Source organism: Lepidochelys kempii, chromosome 3 (assembly GCF_965140265.1).
Source record: "Lepidochelys kempii isolate rLepKem1 chromosome 3, rLepKem1.hap2, whole genome shotgun sequence".
NCBI lineage: Eukaryota > Metazoa > Chordata > Testudines > Cheloniidae > Lepidochelys > Lepidochelys kempii.
Genome location: NC_133258.1, coordinates 35,309,337 through 35,334,544, shown reverse-complemented (window position 1 = coordinate 35,334,544; position 25,208 = coordinate 35,309,337). Strand labels below are relative to the sequence as shown.

The window sequence follows — 25,208 nt, the reverse complement described above, 5'->3', positions numbered from 1 at the left end:
TATTGAAAATATCTCTCTCAATATTTTGTGGTAGCAATGTGACAGACGTAAATTTGGGTGTAAAATGAAAGAGGTCCCTTTTTTGATAACAGAAATACTGAAGAATATAGCGATATTAGAAATTCTATATGAGATTTCCCAAAAGACACTGCACCAAATTTTTGATATTTTTTCCCTAATCCTGATCAATGTCAATGTAACTTCATGGCATTCATTTCTAATAATGGACAGTGCCATTTGCTCAGTACAAGATATACAAAGAGCACTGAAAGAATCACTTTTCTCTAAAAAGTAAAGTATCTACTGTATAGTGGAGGTTTTGATTGCCGGAGTTGTTCAGTAAATGCATGTTTAACAATAGGAACCTGTAGAGCAGCCTCTTGGTGGCAGAGTGTAGTAACATGGAAGAAGCTAAATACATCAACAGGCTGCTGATTGCTCTAATTACAGTTGGAAAACATTAATGAGATAACTAAATCAGATTATAAAGAAAGCATAAAACAACCAACTAACCATTATGGAGAAAAAAATCATATTTAGTAGGTATAATGGAAGTACTGTTCAGGGCAATGTGTGGTAAATTATAATAACAGGACTGGGCTTAAGGGTCTGTCATGATGCGGCGAGGACAGAATCCTTTCCTTTCAGGTCCTGGGGGTGGGAACAAGATAAAAAGTAGGTGCTGATGTTCTTATGGGGCAGCATATGTATTACTACTTGGATTACAGTATTGCCGAGGTGCCTGGTGCTTTATAAATCAACTAGAGATGGAGTCCCTGACCTGAAGAGCTCATAGTTAGACAAGAACATAAACACAGGGAGAAGCTATGAGGAAACCAGGGTGGCCCTATATGTAGTTCCCCTCCCCAAGCTGGCAGGAGCATGAAGTATCTGCACAAGGAGTATGTGCATATACCTCCTGACAAAGGAACCGTTGGCAGACCATGACACCTGGCCCCTAGACAGTGGTCTGGGATACAGTGATTATTCTAATCTGATTGTTGGTATAATGTTTATCTTATAGACCAAGGGAGGGTTCCAACCTTGGACTAGGGTCACCCACACTAGATGCACATTTCCCTGCACCTGAATGACAAGGGGATTCACCCTGAAGGAGGGCAGGCAGTGCTGCTCTTACCCTTCCTCATGATCTTTGCAGTGAAATGGCAGCTTTCAGTCAAGGCTTGTGGCATGGAGGAACCCCACTGATGACAGCTGCTTAGCTGTTGTGGCTGATACAGTGCATTCACTAGCTCCCTGGGCTATGCTTGCTCTCCTGCTAGCATTGTCCTCCTTTATGTCGCACACTCAAGAGAAGTCAACTAGCACTTGATTCTCCCAGAAGATTTCCCACCACGGGGAGCATCCTATCGAGTCTAGGCTGGCACAAAGAGACATGGACCTGAAGCAATTCTGAACCCTCTTAGAACATGCCATATTTCATCTGCAGAAAAGAAGAGTGAGGGGGAGTGATTAATAGAAGGTGAACTTTGATATCGTGATGCAAGAAGGTAAATTAAGAATCTACTATTTACAGCTTTGAAAAATATGTGGACTTTTTATTTATTAAAATTTGATTTAACTCCCACACCTAATCATATTTTTATCTCCAATAGATGCATATTATAAATCAATGGAGATGATAAAAGCGTATCCTGACTGTTCAGATAGTTATTTTTCTTCCAGCAAGTAAATAACCCATTCCTGGAGTCCAAGTTTTCTTTGACGGCTGAGAAGCCAGGACAGAATTAATGAAATGAGAAGTTTCAGAGTAACAGCCGTGTTAGTCTGTCTTTGCAAAAAGAAAAGGAGTACTTGTGGCACCTTAGAGACTAACCAATTTATTTGAGCATGAGCTTTCGTGAGCTACAGCTCACTTCATCGGATGCATACCGTGGAAACTGCGGTAGACATTATATACACTCTCTATATATGTACACTCTGTGTGTATATAATGTCTACTGCAGTTTCCACGGTATGCATCCGATGAAGTGAGCTGTAACTCACGAAAGCTTATGCTCAAATAAATTGGTTAGTCTCTAAGGTGCCACAAGTACTCCTTTTCTTTTTGCAATGAAATGAGAAGTTATGCTGAACATGCTCCTTCTCATTTCTCTCGTTTCGTCTTTGAATAGAATACTTCACTTCTGCTTTTAGAGGAAAGATGGCTGCTCATCTCAAAGGAGAAAAACCTCACGTTTGACCTGACTTTCTCCACCGGAATGATTTGGCGTGTGAAGCTGTAGGAGGAAAGGTAAATGTATGCAATTCAAAACACAAATTGTGCTTTCAGCGCAGATTATACTTGACATTTCTACAGCTATTTCCTACTGAGGATCTAAAAGTGTTTTGCAGACACCAATGAATTAAGTCTCTCAACATTCTTGTGTGCTAAGTATTATTATCCACATTTTACAGACGGGAAAAAGGAGACACAGAGAAATTAAGAGATTTGCCAAAGGTCACACAGGAAGTCTTTGGCAGAGCCAGGAATAGAACCCACAAGTCTTAATTTGCAGTTTTATAATCTGAACACAGTCTTTCCTAGTGTTCAAATTCTGAAGATCTAGTCAACACAATTTTTACCTATGTTGGAGCAATCCGATGAAAGGAGCTAGATATACCCAATGATATACATCCACTTTGCAACAGAGAAAATTGTCATCGTGTTTGGGTTTTCTGGGTCAGTCATCCTGGCTTCCTATGCTCCAAAGAAGGGCAAGTCAGTAATAATGCTATTGATGATGCATTACGACAAGGTTGTAGAAGGAGACAAAAAAGAAACCCCACATAATTCTCCAGTAGAGTGACAAAAGTGGTGTCGATAACAATGACCATCTTGCAGGAATGTACTTCGTACAGATGCAAGACAAATAGGTGACCAATGGTTCTTTTCTTCAACATGCTTGATGTTGCTGGCATTGCAAGTTTCATCACTTAGGTCAGTGACAATCCTGCTTGGCGCCACACTTGCCCAAGACAAAGAAGGCTCTTGTTCCTTGTCACTCGAGGAGAATGACTTGTAGATGCACATATAAAGAGAAGAATCCTTCACACACAACATCTCACCATCCCGATCAAAGCAGCACTCTCATCCCTTGGCTACCATCAAAAAACAGCCACCACGGGAGCACCTAGCAAACTCAGCAGTGGACTCTGCTAAATTTGCCCAAGGTCAGCTGATTGGAAGGACAAGCAATGTGGAGAATGCAGTGAATTTGTATGCTCTGACAACTCCATTCTGATGCTGACGTGTAAAAATTGTATACTGACTCACACTGAATGAGACTCCAGCTAGTTCTTTCCATTTGCTCGTTAAATAAAGATTTTTCACCTAAAACATTAAAGAATTATTCTTAGTTTCTGAATGCATTTGGGGGACAAAAGTCCCCCACAATATAGTTAATGTAACTTTTTTCTCAATACTGCATGAAGGTTAAAGAAAAAAGTGCTCTGCTGTAAAATGAACCATGTCCTTAAGATTGTTCAGTTTAGCATATGTATGTACAAAACAGAAATACATATTCACAAATCTAGGATTGTATCTCATTGATGGAGGTACTAGTAGTATACCTCCACGAGCAGGGCTTCTTGTCCTGCAGCTACGGGGAGATAAGAATCCTCAGTGGAAGGCCAGGTGTGGCCTGGTTTGTGATTAAAAAGATATTTTGTCCACTTGTTTTTTCTGCATCATGTCATATGAATCCTTATAGCAATGCTTCTAGTCTGAAGAACCACTCATGAAGGTGGAGGTTTTTCAGGTGTACGCATCATGAGTTATTTACAAAGAAAATGAAACAAACCCTTCCCTATGTCACAGCAGTAGGTAAATTTTTTGTAAATAAAGATGCAGAAAGAAGAGTAAGGCCCTGATCCTCAAGCAAACAATTGAACTCAATGGGGTTCTGTGCAGGTTCATTGGAGTACAGTATTGGAAAGAGAAATGCATACAAAGATGGAGAAAGAAGAGTAAGGTCCTGATCCTCAAACAAACAATTGAATTCAGTGGGGTTCTATGCAGGTTCATTGGAGTATTGGAAAGAGAAATGCATACAAAGAAATAATTTTTTTTTAAAATATGGTCTTAAATGTATATGTCTATAAGCCTTTAGGCAACTTAATATTTTCTTTTTACTGGATAATTTAACATTGCACTAGGAAATGAAATGAAATAAAATAGTATATATTTAAAATTATTTTATTTTTATTTTTTTTATTTGTGTAGGTTTTATTTGCAACGGACGACTTTTTTGCTCCTGCGGAGAATCTCTGGAAGGTATAGTAGGCTGACATTCCCCACTTTGGAGGGTATGCCTGGACTGTTAAGATTTTAGGCTTCAGAGGCAGGGACTGTAACTTACTGTCAGAGACCAGGACGTGGGCAGTCATACCTAGTGGTTAGAGCGGGAGTCAGCTGTCAGAACCTAGGGTCAGAGCCAAAGACAGAAGTGAGGCGTCAGAGGAGAGGGTCAGAGTTGGGTTACTTGGAGTGAGACAGAGCTAAGAACAAGCAAGTCCCGGAGCCAGGGGTGAAAGTGGGCTGGTACGGCGTACTGGTAAGAAGGCAGTACTGGCCTGTACCCAACCGATATTAAAGCACTGCTGCAGCAGCACTTGAACGTTGCTGACCCCCGTGTTGGTGGCCCTTCCGGTAGGGACCCTACCAGCAGGGCTGCCAACAGGGGGAAAAGGGGCAGCTGCCCTGGGGCCAGCGATTTAAAAGGGCCCAGGGCTCCCGACCACCGCTGCTGCTACCATTGTCTTTACTGGAAATTACTTACCTTGTAATTATGCTTCTCCCTTTGCAAGATTCTTGTTCTTGGATCCCTAGTTGAGACAGGCAGAACTTCCTTAGTTGTCTAAGGGCCGTGGGAGTGGGTAGAAGCACAAGACCTCCTTGGTCCCCAATGGTGCTTGTGTGTGGAATATAACTGTAATCCCTAGAACCTTCCAGTCACATCCTGAATTAGCAAGAAGTAAAAGCTCACCAAATAGTATCAAGCCAATCATTGAAAAATTAATGCCTCTGAAATGCAGCACAATACAAACCGATCAAGATGTAGAGATAAACACCACTAGCTGGAGATGTCTGTGCAGGAAGCAAACCCCATTGTGATTATGCAAAAACATGCTTGCATTATTATGAAAACATAAGAATGGCCAGGCTGCATCAAACCAACAGTCTATATAGCCCAGTATCCTGTCTTCTGACAGTGGCTGGTGCCAGAAGCTTTGGAGGGAAAGAACAGAACAGGGCAATTATTGAGAGATCCATCCCCTGTTATCCAGTCCCACCTTCTGACAGTGAGAGATTTAGGGACACCCAGAGCACGGCGTTGCGTCCCTGAATTTGTTGGCTAATAGCCATTGATGGACCTATGCTCCATGAACTTGTCTAATTCTTTTTTGAACCTTGTTATACTTTTGGCCTTTAAAACTTCTCCTGGCAATATGTTCCACAAGTTGTCTGTGCGTTATGTGGAGTACTTCCCATTGCTACTTCATCTTTTGCATCCCACCCATTAGCTGGTTTCGTCCAACTCTTGCCTGGATTGCTGTTTGGGGTAGTGACTACCTTTTTAATGTGTGTTTGTACAGTGCCAAGCACAATAGGAGCTAGTGCAATACAAATAAATAAAAATAAATAGGCTTCCCTTCAAACTTTGAGGGTGTGGGTGGATGAATGTGAATCCTAAATGATAAAATCTTCTGAGAAGCAGAATTACTAGGTAGGAGATTTTTCTTTCTCTAAAGATGCCATCCAGGCAGGAGTCTCACCCCTAAGATATATCTACACTTTGAGAAGGGGAGGTTGAGGACAAATACCCAGTCCAACTGTGATCAAGCTATTGTCGAGGTATTCAACCTTATTTCATTTATGGACCCTTAAAAATTTTTTGAATGGAGGTGCGGACACCTTTGAAAATCTTAGACCTATAGTCTACGGACCCCCCAAAATCCACGGACCACGGGTTATTGAAAACCACAGTTCTGTGGTAACGACAACATATCACAGACCCCTTAGACATAGTCTTCAGACCCCCAGGGATCCACGGACCACAGGTTGAAAACCCCTGAGCTAGTGCATTAAAAATAGATTGTAGTTGTGGAGATTGGAGCAGCATGAGGAGCTAGTGCACCCCCTGCTGAGTACAATCCTGTCAGAGATGCTAGTGTGGCTAGCCCCTCCCACCACTTGCACTACCACAGCTACGCTCTATTTTTAGTGTGCTAGCTCGATCAGTGCAGGTGCAGGTATGTCTCCTCAAGCTGGGGACATACCATTAGAGATTGAGAAACTTGAGGGATGCACCAAGCAAAAACCATGAATAAAACCACAACAAGGCCCAAGAACAAGCCCAGTGTTAACAACATGAATATAGCTGGCTGAAAAATGGAAATTCCTTCCCAGGAAAGACTATATATGCGTGAATTTTGTTTTTTTTTAACCAGACCAGAACAAAATGTTAAAAAATTGAAATTTTGTGCAGGAAGGAATTTCCAGAAACATTCAGTTTTGGGAGAACCAAAATGGAGGTTTTTGGCTTGCTGGCTGCCTGCCTGTCAGGCTCCCTGGCTGGCTGGCTTCCCTGGGAGCCTGGGGAAGTGACTAGCAGGCAGCTGGGCAGCCTGGGAACAGGCTGTCTCGGGAGCCTAGAAATCAGGCCTGCTGGGGAGTCAGCCAGGTGGGCTGCTAGGTAACAGGGACCTGGCCACCCCACAGAAGCCAGCTAATCAGGGAGATGGCCAGTGACTCCCCAAGTACCCCTTAGAGCCAGGAAGTGGGCCACCAAGCTTTCTGAGTAGCCCATAGAGCTGGCTGCCAGACCACTCAGCTCCCTTAGCAGGCTGGGAGCTGGGGAGCCTGGAACAGGCTAGCCTAGTGACCCTGGCAGCCCTTGCTCCTCAACATCTCACTTGGTGGGCTGCTGGAGAGCCTGAGCCCAGAAAGCTGGCCACCCTGGGGAGCTGGGCTGTCTGTCTGGCTTCCCTGGCTGTGCAGTGGATGCCTGCCAGGTGAGAAGCTGGGCAGCCTAGGGAGCCGGAGGGACCCTAGGCTCTCCAATATCCTACCAGGCAGCCTGCCAAGCAGCTGGTGGGGAGCCCAGGGAGGCAGGCAGTGGGTGGGCACGCTGGCAGGAAACCAGATGCCTGGCTTCCATCAAACATTATGACAGAATGGACACATTCCACAGGAATACGTCAATTCCACAGAACAGAATTTTCCACAAGAAAACATCTGACCAGTACTAGACATGAAAAAGAAGGAATGTTTGCATGTGTATTTTTGTTTGGAGCATAAAAGAAGGGCCAGATACCTCCCTGTTTCAGGGCACCTCCGTCACTACCCCATGTAGTGCACTGCCTGGGCAGTCCGTGTGGTGTCTCAATCACAAACACCCCTCACACGTTCACCGCATGTGTATTTATTCTTTCCTTACAAAGTATCACAGGGTAGTGCAGGGTTACAGCAAGTAGAGGATTCCACACAACCTTCACTCCTCAGCCCAGGCTCACCCTCTGAATGCTATGTTCCGCCCACTAATATCCTCCCAATTACTGAGCCAATTGCCCCATTAGCCTAGCAATCGCCACCCAATTGTCAGTGATCCCCAAAGGAAATTGATTAATTGGTTTCAATTAAGCCCATACTCTTCTCACTGCTGGAGCAACCTCAGTGACCAAGATGCTACTAATAGTGCGCGGTCACATGCCCCAAAACACTAGGCTTAATATTATAGCCTGTAGGCAACCAGAAACAAAGGATCTGGTTCTGCATTGTCTTTTCCATTATGGAGTCATTTACACTTTTGCAAAGTGACGGTAAGGTAGCTGTACAATGAGCCAGTTGGTAATAATGAAGGGTGGTGGCCCCTATTACCTCTCTGACATCTTCATTGTGACAGGTGGCTCTTGCTACTTTTGATAAAAGAAACATTTGTACAGTCTTGTTTATGATTACCAAACTTTTTGATTCTTGATTACTGATTTATTTCAACTGCTGTCTCATTACTACTGTAATAATAACTTCTGAAAGTACCCAGGTGTAATCAGAATTCAGGCATTACAGTACAGTGGAAACTATTTCAATGAATCAAGTGGGATTTCTCCTCTCCCCCTGCCTCAACTACCATTTCCTTTAATCTCCTAGTAAATAATAGCACAAACATTTAGGAACATAGGAACTGAATGAGATTGATGCGACTGAATGAGATATGATGAGATTACTGGTTCTGTGGATGAAGGGAAAGCAGTGGATGTATTGTTTCTTGACTTTAGCAAAGCTTTTGACACGGTCTCCCACAGTATTCTTGTCAGCAAGTTAAGGAAGTATGGGCTGGAAGAATGCATTATAAGGTGGGTAGAAAGCTGGCTAGATTGTCGGGCTCAACGGGTAGTGATCAATGGCTCCATGTCTAGTTGGCAGCCGGTATCAAGTGGAGTGCCCCAAGGGTCGGTCCTGGGGCCGGTTTTGTTCAATATCTTCATAAATGATCTGGAGGATGGTGTGGATTGCACTCTCAGCAAATTTGCAGATGATACTAAACTGGGAGGAGTGATAGGATACAGAAGGACCTAGACAAATTGGAGGATTGGGCCAAAAGAAATCTGATGAGGTTCAATAAGGATAAGTGCAGGGTCCTGCACTTAGGACGGAAGAACCCAATGCACAGCTACAGACTAGGGACCGAATGGCTAGGCAGCAGTTCTGCGGAAAAGGACCTAGGGGTGACAGTGGACGAGAAGCTGGATATGAGTCAGCAGTGTGCCCTTGTTGCCAAGAAGGCCAATGGCATTTTGGGATATATAAGTAGGGGCATAGCGAGCAGATCGAGGGACGTGATCGTTCCCCTCTATTCGACATTGGTGAGGCCTCATCTGGAGTACTGTGTCCAGTTTTGGGCCCCACACTTCAAGAAGGATGTGGATAAATTGGAGAGAGTCCAGCGAAGGGCAACAAAAATGATTAGGGGACTGGAACACATGAGTTATGAGGAGAGGCTGAGGGAGCTGGGATTGTTTAGCCTGCAGAAGAGAAGAATGAGGGGGGATTTGATAGCTGCTTTCAACTACCTGAAAGGGGGTTCCAAAGAGGATGGCTCTAGACTGTTCTCAATGGTAGCAGATGACAGAACGAGGAGTAATGGTCTCAAGTTGCAGTGGGGGAGGTTTAGATTGGATATTAGGAAAAACTTTTTCACTAAGAGGGTGGTGAAACACTGGAATGCGTTACCTAGGGAGGTGGTGGAATCTCCTTCCTTAGAGGTTTTTAAGGTCAGGCTTGACAAAGCCCTGGCTGGGATGATTTAACTGGGAATTGGTCCTGCTTCGAGCAGGGGGTTGGACTAGATGACCTTCTGGGGTCCCTTCCAACCCTGATATTCTATGATTCTATGAAGAGTGGAAGGGACCTCCTATGTCCCAGAGTCCAGTTCCCTGCTTTTTGATGACAACCCTGCCGTATAATCCTGTTCATACATCTTTCAAGCTCCATCTTAAAACTAGTTAGGTTAACAAATTTTCTTTGCACACATTCTTCCTCTGACTGCACCTCTTTTGAGGAAGCAACTTTAAAATACATTTTAGCTTTGATTAGAATTTATGACGACTTTCAAATACTTCCATTTAAAATACAAAAACAGTTAGCAAACTGTTCCTATGGTCATTACACATGCAAAAATCTCTCTGATATCGGTGGGGTTACTCTGGATTGATACCATATATGTAACTGAAAGAAAAAAACTGGCACATGGAAGTCTAGCTCCTCAGTTGAAGTAGATCAGTATAAATTCATTATTTGATGCATCTGATATTTTTCTAGAGACAAGAATGAGACCTATATGCTCCTTTACTAATAAAATCAGTCAAGCGGCTTGAAACCTGCATGTTCTATGCTGGTCAAAATTCTGTGCTCAATACGCTAAGCTTAGTGGAGTTGTATTGGTGTAAGTGAGGAGAGAATATGGCCTGTTCTTATTTATTTTTTTAGAAAAAGAGTCCAGTTTTTAAACCAGATGAATTGACTGATTATGGCAGATGGATGGATGGGAGACAAGGAGGAAAAGGGTTCCAGGTAATGCGCTTAAGATTAGTCACTTAATAAATAGTAACAGTAGAGGATTTGCAGAAGAGGTGGGAAGAGGAGAGGAAATTGACTGACATCATTATGAAGCCTTCCAGTTTTGAGAGTGGTGAGTTTGGAGTTGTTGGGACTGAATGAACCAGAAACGCCAAATGAATCTTTCACAGTGTGAACCACCACATGGACTAAAACTACTGGCTTGGGTTCATCCAATCTATAGGAATCCATACCTTCAATTTTTGCACAGTCATACTGAATGGCAAGAGTTTAACCAGTAGATAAATTCATGAGTTTAATGCATACTGAAAAAGCTCCAGAAACTGCTTATAAACTTCCTGGGAGTTTGAGTTCTTTTTGTGCTTTAAGTATCCATTCTGTGATGGCTCTTGTTGTCAAGACCTGCTCTTTTGTGTTTTGTTTTTATTTGACGTCCAAGTACTGTATATACACTTGTAGTGATTTGGGGAGACTCCTAAACCTGTCATTGCTCATTCCAAAATAGAGATGGACCCAAACCAAAATGCTGGATCCAAATACCCCTAAACTTAGATGTATTCAAAATCCAGACTTAGGTCTTTGTCTGAATTTTTAAAATGTCTTCTATTTTATAATGGTGTGAACCAAACTCCCAGGTATGAGCACACTCAAAATTCTGGGGTTTTGAAATCCAGACCTGAATTCAAATTCTGTGGTGTGAGCTCATCTTTTCTCCCAAATACATGCACATTGCCACATTTTGAGAAAAGGCAACCAGATAGCCCAGTTTGGAATAATTCTTTCTTAAAGAGTTGTTGACCTATCCTTTGATTTTCTGTCCAAGGCCTTAGGAAACCACACACCTTTTTAAAATCCAAACATCTAATGCTCTTCAAAATGCCACTATAACAATCAGCAATTTGGTACTATTCATGTTTTGTCAAGTATGCTTAGTGTCTTTATGGAGTTTTTCAGGTTTTGATTACATGCAAATTCCTTCAAAAATAAATTGGAATGTGTTGTAGCTTTTTGATTGTTTTACACATAAGTTGATTTTACAAAAGCACAGATCTGAACACCTCCAAATTTTGGTGGTGTTGAGGACTGTATCTGGATCTAAAGTTAACCACTTGAGCCCTTTTCTTAAACATATTTAAAAAGAAGTGTTGTACTCGCTAAATATTGTTGAAGAGAATTGATACTTTTATTCCCTGGTGCTATATTAAACTTGTTAGAAAAGCAGTTTGTCCTCTGTCTTTCAGGACATGATTGGTATATTATCCATTTGGGAGTACCAGGTATTGTCCGTGGATTTGAGGTAAACACATCTTTCTTTGCTGGAAACTGTGCTCCTCGTATATATTCAAGCAGCCAATCACTTCAGCAGCTCCGGACTTTGCAATTAAGTAAAACACACTATATGAAGCTTCCAAAGCTTTCATATTTTCACCTCCTGTCACATTACGAATATTTTTCTGCAACTTTTGGAGATCTTTGCACCTATTTTCAAAGAATTCTACAGGTTTTTCCTCGTATTCTTTATGTTTGCTATCAAAATGGCATTTTAGATTGGATGGTTTCATACTTTTCATTTGTGAGAGTCTCGTAACAAATCACACATAGTGGAACAGGCCCCACCTCATCGCCACTCCACGAAAATCCCAATTTAAGATATTCTTCAACATATTTGCAGGCTTTTTTCATTTTTCTTTGCAGCTGGTACGTTCAATAAACTTACAGATGGTTCATACGGTTCACTAATTTTGTCATCACAATTGTCTGATGTAGCCATATCACTGCATTTTTCGGCATAATTATCACTAACATTCGTATTTCCTTCATTATTTTCTTTTGTATGTTTCAAACTTCCTGTTTTTAGCCAGCGATCCATTGTAAATGGAAGAGCTATTTGCTCTTTACATTGTATTGCTAATATTAGAGCCTTATTATTATGGGGGAAAGTTAAGTGCAATAATTTGTTTCTTATGGTAGTTAAAATAGTTACATTTCAGGCATTGCATGGTTAGTAGTTGGAGTGATGTAATTCCTGGAAATATCGCCTTGGGAAAACAGCACTTCTGGCAATGCAGTGTCAGTAACGCTGGGCGACCAAGGCTGTGAATGATGGGGGAATACAGCTGTTGCTTCAATTGTTTTATATCACAAGTTCACACCACTTACCCCACGGTGTTGCGTGTGCTTAATAACAAAACACATTTCAGAGAATTGCTGAAAAAGCACAAGAACAAATCTGCACAGACACACCCCTGGAACCCCAACCTGGGGTATTCTATCTGCTACCCAAGATCCATAAACCTGGAAATCCTGGATGCCCCATCATCTCAGGCATTGGCACCCTGACAGCAGGATTGTCTGGCTATGTAGACTCCCTCCTCAGGCCCTACGCTACCAGCACTCCCAGCTATCTTCGAGACACCACTGACTTCCTGAGGAAACTACAATCCATCGGTGATCTTCCTGATAACACCATCCTGGCCACTATGAATGTAGAAGCCCTCTACACCAACATTCCACACATAGATGGACTACAAGCCGTCAGGAACAGTATCCCCGATAATGTCACGACAAACTTGGTGGCTGAACTTTGTGACTTTGTCCTCACCCATAAATATTTCACATTTGGGGACAGTGTATACCTTCAAATCAGCGGCATTGCTATGAGTACCCGCATGGCCCCACAGTATGCCAACATTTTTATGGCTGACTTAGAACAGTGCTTCCTCAGCTCTCGTCCCCTAATGCCCCTACTCTACTTGCGCTACATTGATGACATCTTCATCATCTGGATGCATGGAGAAGAAGCCCTTGAGGAATGCCACCATGATTTCAACAATTTCCAGTCCACCATCAACCTCAGCCTGGTCCAGTCCACACAAGAGATCCACTTCCTGGACACTACGGTTCTAATAAGCGATGATCACATAAACATCACCCTATACCGGAAACCTACTGACCGCTATTCCTACCTACATGCCTCCAGCTTTCACCCTGACCACACCACACGATCCATCGTCTACAGCCAAGCTCTGCGATACAACCGCATTTTGCTCCAACCCCTCAGACAGAGACAAACACCTACAAGATCTCTATCAAGCATTCTTACAACTACAATACTCACCTGCTGAAGTGAAGAAACAAATTGACAGAGCCAGAAGTCACCTGCTACAGGACAGGCCCAACAAAGATAATAACAGAACGCCACTAGCCATCATCTTCAGCCCCCAACTAAAACCTCTCCAACGCATCATCAAGGATCTACAACCTATCCTGAAGGATGACCCATCACTCTCACAAATCTTGGGAGACAGGCCAGTCCTTGCTTACAGCAGCCCCCCAACCTGAAGCAAATACTCTCCAGCAACCACACACCATACAACAGAACCACTAACCCAGGAACCTATCCTTGCAACAAAGCCCGTTGCCAACTGTGTCCACATATCTATTCAGGGGACACCATCATAGGGCCTAATCACATCAGCCACGCTATCAGAGGCTCGTTCACCTGTGCATCTACCAATATGATACGTGCCATCATGTGCCAGCAATGTTTCTCTGCCATGTACATTGGTCAAACTGGACAGTCTCTACATAAAAAAAAATAAATGGACACAAATCAGATGTCAAGAATTATGACATTCAAAACCAGTCGGAGAACACTTCAATCTCTCTGGTCACTAGATTACAGACGTAAAGGTTGCAATATTACAACAAAAAGACTTCAAAAACAGACTCCAACGAGAGACTGCTGAATTGGAATTAATTTGCAAACTGGAAACAATTAACTTAGGCTTGAATAGAGACTGGGAGTGGATGTGTTATTACACAAAGTAAAATTATTTCCCCATGTTTATTCCCCCCTACATACCGTTCCTCAGACGTTCCTGTTAACTGCTGGAAATGGCCCAACTTGATTATCAATACAAAATGTTTTCTTTCCCACCCCTGCTCTCCAGCTGGTAATAACTCATCTTAAATGATCACTCTCCTTACAGTGTGTATGATAACACCCATTTTTTCATGTTCTGTGTGTATATAAATCTGCTCACTGTATTTTCCACTGAATGCATCCGATGAAGTGAGCTGTAGCTCATGAAAGCTTATGATCAAGTAAATTGGTTAGTCTCTAAGGTGCCACAAGAACTCCTTTTCTTTTTGCGAATACAGAATAACATGGCTGCTACTCTGAAACAACACATTTTTTAGTTCTTAAGGAAAGAAAATTCTCCATAAAGGGCTAAATCCAGAGTCCAAAAAACCAGCCTAAGTAGTCAGGCTAGGTGCCAAGCAGATGTACCATGGGAGAAATCCTACCAACCTTTCTCAGGCTTTAGATGGCTCAAGAACTACTCCATTAGAATGAATGAAGTGTATCCATGGCTCTGGATGTGGCCTTTCCACAGTGAATGATGGGGAAAAACCATGTAGGAGTAAATCTTTTAGCATCATTTCTCCCCCTTCTTGCCCTGGCTCTATCTTCTCCTTTCCCTGCCTGGTGCCATACTGGTTGCTCGAGGAGGTCTGTTCCGTGCTGATATTACATATCCCTGCTATGTTCCTCCACTGTCCTCTATACAGCTATCCCTTTGTACAGCAGAACTGCACTGGTTCCACTGGCAGGGATCATGCTGGAGCTGCAGAAGAGGAGCCTGGATTTAGCTCCAAGAGAAGAACCGGAGCTATTGTAAAACAAAAAAAATTGAAATAATTCAGCTAAAATGTTTTTGTTAGTAGAAATAATATATCAAATACACTTCCAGAATAATATATTTTTATAGGCATGGTCCACCTAAAATAAGTATTCCTACAAAATGATCAGCTTCTTGCGATGGCATTACTCAGCTAATCAAATAGTGCTTTTACTACTTCTGTCATTCTATATATTTTAATTTAAAAACAAAAATATTTCAATAGCCCTAGTTACTGACTGGGTGTGTGTTTATATTACTCCTGCAGTGGATTTACCAGAGTTTTGGCCAAGAGGGGACAGGATAGGAACTGCAGCTTCAGATGAAGAGTTAAAAGCTGTCAGGAAGGTATATGACGTTGGAGGCTGGCCGGTTCTTGGGATTCTAACGGGATACAGAAGCTTTTACTTCTAGACCATAGTTTGAATTAGGCCTAATTTGATTCTGAGTTAATGTTGAACTGTGATGGCTTTTCAGAGATCTATTATTAGATTGAGTGTTGGTCTGAATCCAGATCCTTGTGAGCAGGTGCCCATAATACCAATTGTGCTGATGGCTTTAATGAGCATATTTACTTTGGCAGTGTCATCAAAGAGGACAACAATTTAGTGGGCATGGACACTGAATTATCCTTTCACACTTAGAGGGAGCACCTCCAAAATGGTGTTGAGACATATCTGTAGGACAACCTAGGGAAGTTTGCATGCCGGTGCTGTACCTCTGTATTGAGTACAGGACTTCATTTCTCAGGGCTGGCACCTTTCAAGAGTTCTCAAGTCACTTATTATGTTTTAAAAAAATAAACAGGCCATTAATGTGACGTTTCTAATTGCCATGACAGTTTCGTTGTCCTGTACAAGGCTTTTCTTCATTTAATTCCAGTTTGTTCCAATGAATCTTGCTTACCTGTGGCCTCGTGTTGGATGCCTCCATTTTTAGGCGCCAGGCTTTAGATACTTTAAATATATTAAGCTGGGTACCCAAACTTAAGGCACTTTTGAAAATGGTCTTGTACAGGTCACATAGGAAATCTGTGGAAGACCTGGGAATAAAAAAATCAATTTCCTGACTCCAAACCACAAGATCATCCATTCTTCCCTCCTTGAATGCTGTGGGATATTTGCCTGAGTAAGGACTGCAGAATCAGACCCATAAAGTCTGTATTGCATTACATATGGATTGAAGGTTGTTCTAGGAATATATACTAGATTTACACTAGTGTAAATCAAAAGTCACCCCCAATAGAATTACTTCAGACTGACACCAAATGTAACTGAGAGCAGAATACAGCCCCTTAACTCTTTATTTCATTTTTGTTTTGCAATGAAAATCTCAGTTTTGACATTATATTAGCATCATGTATTTATTTGGTTGTAAATAAAAAATTTGGAAAATAAAAAGTACTTCCCTACCCATTTAATCAAAGAACACCCCACCTTCATTTGAATGGTCAGTCCTCAAAAATGGATGGTTTATTTCAAACTTTCTTAGATGACAGATGAATTTCTTTGAAAGTTCAACTCAAAGGTACTTATTTTGGAACTGTATAAGCTGCTGAACACTGGGGCTTAGAATGCAAATACCATCCCAACCCTACCTGTAAAACACAGGTGATTAATAAAGGAATTCTAGCAAGTATGGGGTAGAGAAATAAGGGCTCAAATATATCAGAACATACTGGGATGTATTAATTCTAATTAATAAACATATGGACTAAAGAAGAATATCCGTCACGTTGACCCAGACAACTAATTAATTAATATTTGTTATCAGATGAAGTCAGATGAATGGACTCTTCTGGTTCCCATGAAAGAGTTGAAACCAAGATACCTTGATACTAGCCACAATTATTTTTCTGCCAGCTGTAAGAGAGAATGGACTCACATAAGGCTCAATATCTATCCAAGTAATTGATTTTTATATATCCAGGTAATATATATTATGTAGTGTGTGTATATATATATATATATATATATATATATATATACACAGAGAGAGAGAGAGAGAGACTCATGAACTATGGTATTTAAAAAGAAAAGGAGTACTTGTGGCACCTTAGAGACTAACCAATTTATTTGAGCATGAGCTTTCGTGAGCTACAGCTCACTTCATCAGATGTTTACCGTGGAAACTGCAGCAGACTTTATATACACACAGAAATCATGAAACAATACCTCCTCCCACCCCACTGTCCTGCTGGTAATAGCTTATCTAAAGTGATCAACAGGTGGGCCATTTCCAGCACAAATCCAGGTTTTCTCACCCTCCACCCCCCCACACAAATTCACTCTCCTGCTGGTGCTAGCCCATCCAAAGTGACAACTCTTTACATAATCAAGTTGGGCTATTTCCTGCATAGATCAAGGTTTTCTCACATCCCCCCCACCCCCATACACACACAAACTCACTCTCCTGCTGGTAATAGCTCATCTAAACTGACCATTCTCCAGGTTTAAATCCAAGTTAAACCAGAACATCTGGGGGGGGGGGGGGGTAGGAAAAAGCAAGAGGAAACAGGCTACCTTGCATAATGACTTAGCCACTCCCAGTCTCTATTTAAGCCTAAATTAATAGTATCCAATTTGCAAATGAATTCCAATTCAGCAGTTTCTCGCTGGAGTCTGGATTTGAAGTTTTTTTGTTTTAAGATAGCGACCTTCATGTCTGTGATTGCGTGACCAGAGAGATTGAAGTGTTCTCCGACTGGTTTATGAATGTTATAATTCTTGACATCTGATTTGTGTCCATTTATTCTTTTACGTAGAGACTGTCCAGTTTGACCAATGTACATGGCAGAGGGGCATTGCTGGCACATGATGGCATAGATCACATTGGTGGATGTGCAGGTGAACGAGCCTCTGATAGTGTGGCTGATGTTATTAGGCCCTGTGATGGTGTCCCCTGAATAGATATGTGGGCACAATTGGCAACGGGCTTTGTTGCAAGGATAAGTTCCTGGGTTAGTGGTTCTGTTGTGTGGTATGTGGTTGTTGGTGAGTATTTGCTTCAGGTTGCGGGGCTGTCTGTAGGCAAGGACTGGCCTGTCTCCCAAGACTTGTGAGAGTGTTGGGTCATCCTTTAGGATAGGTTGTAGATCCTTAATAATGCGTTGGAGGGGTTTTAGTTGGGGGCTGAAGGTGACGGCTAGTGGCGTTCTGTTATTTTCTTTGTTAGGCCTGTCCTGTAGTAGGTAACTTCTGGGAACTCTTCTGGCTCTATCAATCTGTTTCTTTACTTCTGCAGGTGGGTATTGTAGTTGTAAGAAAGCTTGACAGAGATCTTGTAGGTGTTTGTCTCTGTCTGAGGGGTTGGAGCAAATGCGGTTGTATCGCAGAGCTTGGCTGTAGACGATGGATCGTGTGGTGTGGTCAGGGTGAAAGCTGGAGGCATGCAGGTAGGAATAGCGGTCAGTAGGTTTACGGTATAGGGTGGTGTTTATGTGGCCATTGTTTATTAGCACTGTAGTGTCCAGGAAGAGACTTATCCTTGCAACAAAGCCCGTTGCCAATTGTGCCCACATATCTATTCAGGGGACACCATCACAGGGCCTAATAACATCAGCCACACTATCAGAGGCTCGTTCACCTGCACATCCACCAATGTGATCTATGCCATCATGTGCCAGCAATGCCCCTCTGCCATGTACATTGGTCAAACTGGACAGTCTCTACGTAAAAGAATAAATGGACACAAATCAGATGTCAAGAATTATAACATTCATAAACCAGTCGGAGAACACTTCAATCTCTCTGGTCACGCAATCACAGACATGAAGGTCGCTATCTTAAAACAAAAAAACTTCAAATCCAGACTCCAGCGAGAAACTGCTGAATTGGAATTCATTTGCAAATTGGATACTATTAATTTAGGCTTAAATAGAGACTGGGAGTGGCTAAGTCATTATGCAAGGTAGCCTGTTTCCTCTTGCTTTTTCCTACCCCCCCCCCCCCCCCCCCAGATGTTCTGGTTTAACTTGGATTTAAACCTGGAGAATGGTCAGTTTAGATGAGCTATTACCAGCAGGAGAGTGAGTTTGTGTGTGTATGGGGGTGGGGGGGATGTGAGAAAACCTTGATCTATGCAGGAAATAGCCCGACTTGATTATGTAAAGAGTTGTCACTTTGGATGGGCTAGCACCAGCAGGAGAGTGAATTTGTGTGGGGGGGTGGAGGGTGAGAAAACCTGGATTTGTGCTGGAAATGGCCCACCTGTTGATCACTTTAGATAAGCTATTACCAGCAGGACAGTGGGGTGGGAGGAGGTATTGTTTCATGATTTCTGTGTGTATATAAAGTCTGCTGCAGTTTCCACGGTAAACATCTGATGAAGTGAGCTGTAGCTCACGAAAGCTCATGCTCAAATAAATTGGTTAGTCTCTAAGGTGCCACAAGTACTCCTTTTCTTTTTGCAAAAATGGATACTCTCATAAAGAACCAACCTTCCACACAAACTTCCTCGTGGCTGGATTTTACTAAAACTAGACAAGCCATTTACAACGCACACTTTGCTTCTCTACAAAAGAAAAAAGACACTAAACTTTCTAAACTACTACATGCTACAAGGGGCCACAGCAATGGTTCCCTCACCCCACCTAGCAATATTGTTAACCTATCCAACTATACTCTCAGCCCAGCAGAAGCAGCTGTTCTATCTCGGGGCCTCTCCTTCTGCCCCTCCACCCCCACGAACATGATACAGTTCTGTGGTGACCTAGAATCCTATTTTCGACGTCTCCGTCTCAAGGAATATTTCCAAAATACCTCTGAACAACATACTAATCCACAGAGGTCTCCCTGCCAACACTACAGAAAGAGGGATTCTAGATGGACTCCTCCTGAAGGTCGAAACAGCAGACTGGACTTCTACATAGAGTGCTTCCGCCGACGTGCACGGGCTGAAATTGTGGAAAAGCAGCATCACTTGCCCCATAACCTCAGCCATGCGGAACGCAATGCCATCCACAGCCTCAGAAACAACTCTGACATCATAATCAAAAAGGCTGACAAAGGAGGTGCTGTTGTCATCATGAATAGGTCGGAATATGAACAAGAGGCTGCTCGGCAGCTCTCCAACACGAGTTTCTACAAGCCATTACCCTATGATCCCACTGAGAGTTACCAAAAGCAACTACAGCATTTGCTCAAGAAACTTCCTGAAAAAGCACAAGATCAAATCCGCACAGACACACCCCTGGAACCCCGACCTGGGATATTCTATCTACTACCCAAGATCCATAAACCTGGAAATCCTGGGCGCCCCATCATCTCAGGCATTGGCACCCTGACAGCAGGATTGTCTGGCTATGTAGACTCCCTCCTCAGGCCCTACGCTACCAGCACTCCCAGCTACCTTCGAGACACCACTGACTTCCTGAGGAAACTTCAATCCATCGGTGATCTTCCTGATAACACCATCCTGGCTACTATGGATGTAGAAGCCCTCTACACCAACATTCCACACAAAGATGGACTACAAGCCGTCAAGAACACTATCCCCGATAATGTCACGGCTAACCTGGTGGCTGAACTTTGTGACTTTGTCCTTACCCATAACTATTTCACATTTGGGGACAATGTATACCTTCAGATCAGCGGCACTGCTATGGGTACCCGCATGGCCCCACAGTATGCCAACATTTTTATGGCTGATTTAGAACAACGCTTCCTCAGCTCTCGTCCCCTAAAGCCCCTACTCTACTTGCGCTATATTGATGACATCTTCATCATCTGGACCCATGGAAAAGAAGCCCTTGAGGAATTCCACCATGATTTCAACAATTTCCATCCCACCACCAACCTCAGCCTGGTCCAGTCCACACAAGAGATCCACTTCCTGGACACTACAGTGCTAATAAACAATGGCCACATAAACACCACCCTATACCGTAAACCTACTGACCGCTATTCCTACCTGCATGCCTCCAGCTTTCACCCTGACCACACCACACGATCCATCGTCTACAGCCAAGCTCTGCGATACAACCGCATTTGCTCCAACCCCTCAGACAGAGACAAACACCTACAAGATCTCTGTCAAGCTTTCTTACAACTACAATACCCACCTGCAGAAGTAAAGAAACAGATTGATAGAGCCAGAAGAGTTCCCAGAAGTTACCTACTACAGGACAGGCCTAACAAAGAAAATAACAGAACGCCACTAGCCGTCACCTTCAGCCCCCAACTAAAACCCCTCCAACGCATTATTAAGGATCTACAACCTATCCTAAAGGATGACCCAACACTCTCACAAGTCTTGGGAGACAGGCCAGTCCTTGCCTACAGACAGCCCCGCAACCTGAAGCAAATACTCACCAACAACCACATACCACACAACAGAACCACTAACCCAGGAACTTATCCTTGCAACAAAGTCCGTTGCCAATTGTGCCCACATATCTATTCAGGGGACACCATCACAGGGCCTAATAACATCAGCCACACTATCAGAGGCTCGTTCACCTGCACATCCACCAATGTGATCTATGCCATCATGTGCCAGCAATGCCCCTCTGCCATGTACATTGGTCAAACTGGACAGTCTCTACGTAAAAGAATAAATGGACACAAATCAGATGTCAAGAATTATAACATTCATAAACCAGTCGGAGAACACTTCAATCTCTCTGGTCACGCAATCACAGACATGAAGGTCGCTATCTTAAAACAAAAAAACTTCAAATCCAGACTCCAGCGAGAAACTGCTGAATTGGAATTCATTTGCAAATTGGATACTATTAATTTAGGCTTAAATAGAGACTGGGAGTGGCTAAGTCATTATGCAAGGTAGCCTGTTTCCTCTTGCTTTTTCCTACCCCCCCCCCCCAGATGTTCTGGTTTAACTTGGATTTAAACCTGGAGAATGGTCAGTTTAGATGAGCTATTACCAGCAGGAGAGTGAGTTTGTGTGTGTATGGGGGTGGGGGGGATGTGAGAAAACCTTGATCTATGCAGGAAATAGCCCGACTTGATTATGTAAAGAGTTGTCACTTTGGATGGGCTAGCACCAGCAGGAGAGTGAATTTGTGTGGGGGGGTGGAGGGTGAGAAAACCTGGATTTGTGCTGGAAATGGCCCACCTGTTGATCACTTTAGATAAGCTATTACCAGCAGGACAGTGGGGTGGGAGGAGGTATTGTTTCATGATTTCTGTGTGTATATAAAGTCTGCTGCAGTTTCCACGGTAAACATCTGATGAAGTGAGCTGTAGCTCACGAAAGCTCATGCTCAAATAAATTGGTTAGTCTCTAAGGTGCCACAAGTACTCCTTTTCTTTTTGCGAATACAGACTAACACGGCTGTTCCTCTGAAACCTATGGTATTTAACAACTTCTTGGCTGGTTCTGTGTCTATCCAATCTCACGTACTGCTGCCATCGGAACAGGAAGAGAGCAAGTACTTTGAAATAAAGTAACTAGGAAAGTGCTGGGCTAGGTATAAGGCTTGGTATGAGGATTAGGTTTTTGCTGCTTTTGGTTGGCTAGTGGGATGATCAAGCAGAAACAAGACACGACAATAGGCAGTAAAGTCTATTAGCAGGGCATAATCTTTATAAATACAAAGCAAACAAGTTAACAAAAGCAAAAGGGTTACAAACCAAATTTTTCCCAGCCTTGAGATTAGCCTAACCTTCAGATTAGCCTAACCTAGGTAGGGAGCCCTGACTTCCTCCAAATATTGTCCTCTTCTCTTCTTCCCTTCCTCTTTCTCTCTAGCAGCCCTTCCTTTTACACAGGTGTTCAAAAGGCATCTGGAGTTCGCCCCTTGTGCTCTGGGGACTAGACTGTGTTCCTGAACCCTCTAACACATGGGGTTCATGATTCTAAGTCAGTCGTTTACATTTACATTTTACTAAGTCAAGTTCACTTGGTGTTTTGGGGTTCAGAACCAGAAAATGTCCTGTGAAATTCAAAGTGAATGCAGCAAGATCTGACAATTCTAGAAATCAGCAGAAAAGCAAGGAAATGTACCCCCAAATGCTGGGCTCCTCATGCAATGAATGCTAATGTTTTAGGCTTGGGTCTTTTTTGCCTTAAATATGCTGAGGTTTCTTTATCTTTGGGTCACAGGATCAGGCAACCCTGCCTCAGACAATTGATAGTGAATAGTTCCAAAATGAACACATCAGCTAACAGGGAAATAGTGGAAATCTATTTTAGGCACATAACCCTCTCTGTGACCATTGGATTGCATTTAGTGATCCAAAGGTGATTGTAATTATGTGAGATGGACTTCAGTCCTTAGGAAACTAGCCTGTCCCGAGCAGTTTAATACCTTCAGGGGTCTGGCAGTTTTCCAGGGCCAGAGCGCTAGACTGTGAAGGAAGGAGGACCTGAGATGGAGGAGGTGCCAGACCAGGCCTCCTGAGCAATGTCAGTCCTGGCTAACACTGTTGTTTCTGGTAGGAACAACCTGTTTTCTCCCAGCCTTCTTTCCTTCATTTCCCTGCCTCCCCCTGATGCTGATCTCACTTATGTATTTGTGTGTGAAGCATGCACAGGAAGCAGTATGGGGTGAACAGGGGAGAGAAAGTGGCTGAGGATGGAACAGAACAGGGAGACAGAAAAAGTAGCTCTGCACATAAAAGTTGGTGGCTTGGAGCAGAAGGCTCATTGCCAGTCAGAATGGGGCCTTCCTGCGGCAATTACGAGGGACCAGAGGTCAGCCAGAGAAGCCTCTTTCTGTTATGTGCGTATCTTGGGGTTTCCAAATTTGTGAGTTTAATTAGTTTTTTGGTGAGTTCAATTTAAAAAATATATACACCACTGCCGGCAGCCATGCACACGGTTGTGTAGCTCCTGTGGAGATAAACACCACAAGAAGTACCATCTCAGAAACACAGCTTCATTTGTGGCCCCTGATTGGTCCAGACACCCTGTTTAAGCCCAGGAGGAGTTCCTGGAATTGGACTCTATTGCCACTGCCAGTTGTAGTGTTAGGCCTGCCCCTCTTGATCTTGGACTCCTGGTTCCTGACTCTAGCTCTGATCTTTGGTGCTGTTCCTGGCCTCTGACCATCACTGCTCCGACCAGTAGGCATGACTACCCAATCCACAGTCATGACAGTTGCCTGATTTAAATTTCCTAATGCATTAGTATACATCTGGATAAAGGATGCACTGTATAACAGCAGCTTCTTTTGTAATAAACTGTTCAAATGGAATTTAAAATAATATTTTGCTTTTTAACAAATTTCTGAAATGCTCATGAGAAGGCATACTCCTAGAAGAAACTTTGGAGCAATCATAGAAATGTCAGGCTGGAAGGAATCTCAAGAGATCATCTAATCCATTCCCACCACACTGAGGCAGGACCGAGTATATCTAGAATGCACAAATATATCCAGAACTGTGTTGTTATAAAGCTTGTTTGATCCTTCTATCAGTTTTGCTCTTTGATTCTCAGTGTGAATTTTATAAACTTTTATAAACTCTACACAATGGTTTAAAGGGTTTGACAGTATTCTCAGATACTACTGCACTGGGATTATTAGTGCACTGACATGTATCATGGATATCCTTCTGGCCTTGATGTTTATTAATGACATAATAAATTGAAGAACCCCAGTGTGGAAACGTGTCATGATCAGCTTCCACACTGAAATCCAAACCCTTTCCTTTTATTCCAGTGTCTGTACATTAAAAGGAAAGTACAGTATATCTTGCATTTGCCATCTGTGCTGTACACTGCATCTGAATATGTATAAGCATGGCTCTCATGGTTCTATTCATTCTTAAAGATAAAAATCATTCACTTTAATTTTATTTTTTGACAGATGGTGGGATTGCACATTTCAAAGTGTATGGTGTTGTGCAGAAAGACTGGTCAGCTTCTGGCCCAAATGACTTGGATGACTTGGTGGCAATGGAGAATGGGGGTATTTGTGTTGGATTTAGCAGTGCTCAATGAGGCCACCCAAGAAATATTCTAGGTAAGTTAAAGGCATTTACTATTTCTGGTTTTAAATACTAAACGTAAACTGTATTCACAGCATAGAATCAATGTTAATCATTCTCCTATGTAGTTTAACAAAAACTCCCTCTTTGGTCACAGTAGTTACGATAACTGGTTTAAAGTCGAATTTACTGAATTCAGTCCTGTAGTCTTTTCTCAAACAAAACTCACATGAGATGCAGGTCTGGGCCCTACCCACATAGTTATATGAACTTACCAATTAAATATATTTGTTTTATTAACTTAATTTATGATAGATGCAATCTTCCATATGGGCCAGGATTTCTAATGCCATCTGTAAACAAGGATTTCACTTCTAGGCCACTGCTCAGTAGTAAATTTAAATTGTTACATTTAGAGGGCTCATTCTGTAGCCAGAGCTCAGATTATCTTCTCCTGTGGCAAAAACTTTGGGAAGGAACTTTTTAAAAAGAAGACCACAAGGATTTCCTCATGGAGAATCCCCTGTAGCATGTAGATAGTATGGTTTTATT

General features: G+C 42.6%; 1 protein-coding gene across 1 annotated transcript in view; it reads left to right on the top strand.

The window, feature by feature from the left end:
- ALLC (allantoicase) overlaps nucleotides 1–25,208 on the top strand; it is a 42,903-nt gene that overhangs the window by 8,251 nt on the left and 9,444 nt on the right. The window contains 8 exon segments of the mRNA XM_073336624.1: nucleotides 2,204–2,254; nucleotides 4,226–4,276; nucleotides 9,992–10,040; nucleotides 10,043–10,075; nucleotides 11,323–11,466; nucleotides 15,047–15,114; nucleotides 16,540–16,672; nucleotides 24,536–24,691. Coding sequence (XP_073192725.1) covers nucleotides 2,204–2,254; nucleotides 4,226–4,276; nucleotides 9,992–10,040; nucleotides 10,043–10,075; nucleotides 11,323–11,466; nucleotides 15,047–15,114; nucleotides 16,540–16,672; nucleotides 24,536–24,691 — 685 coding nt within the window.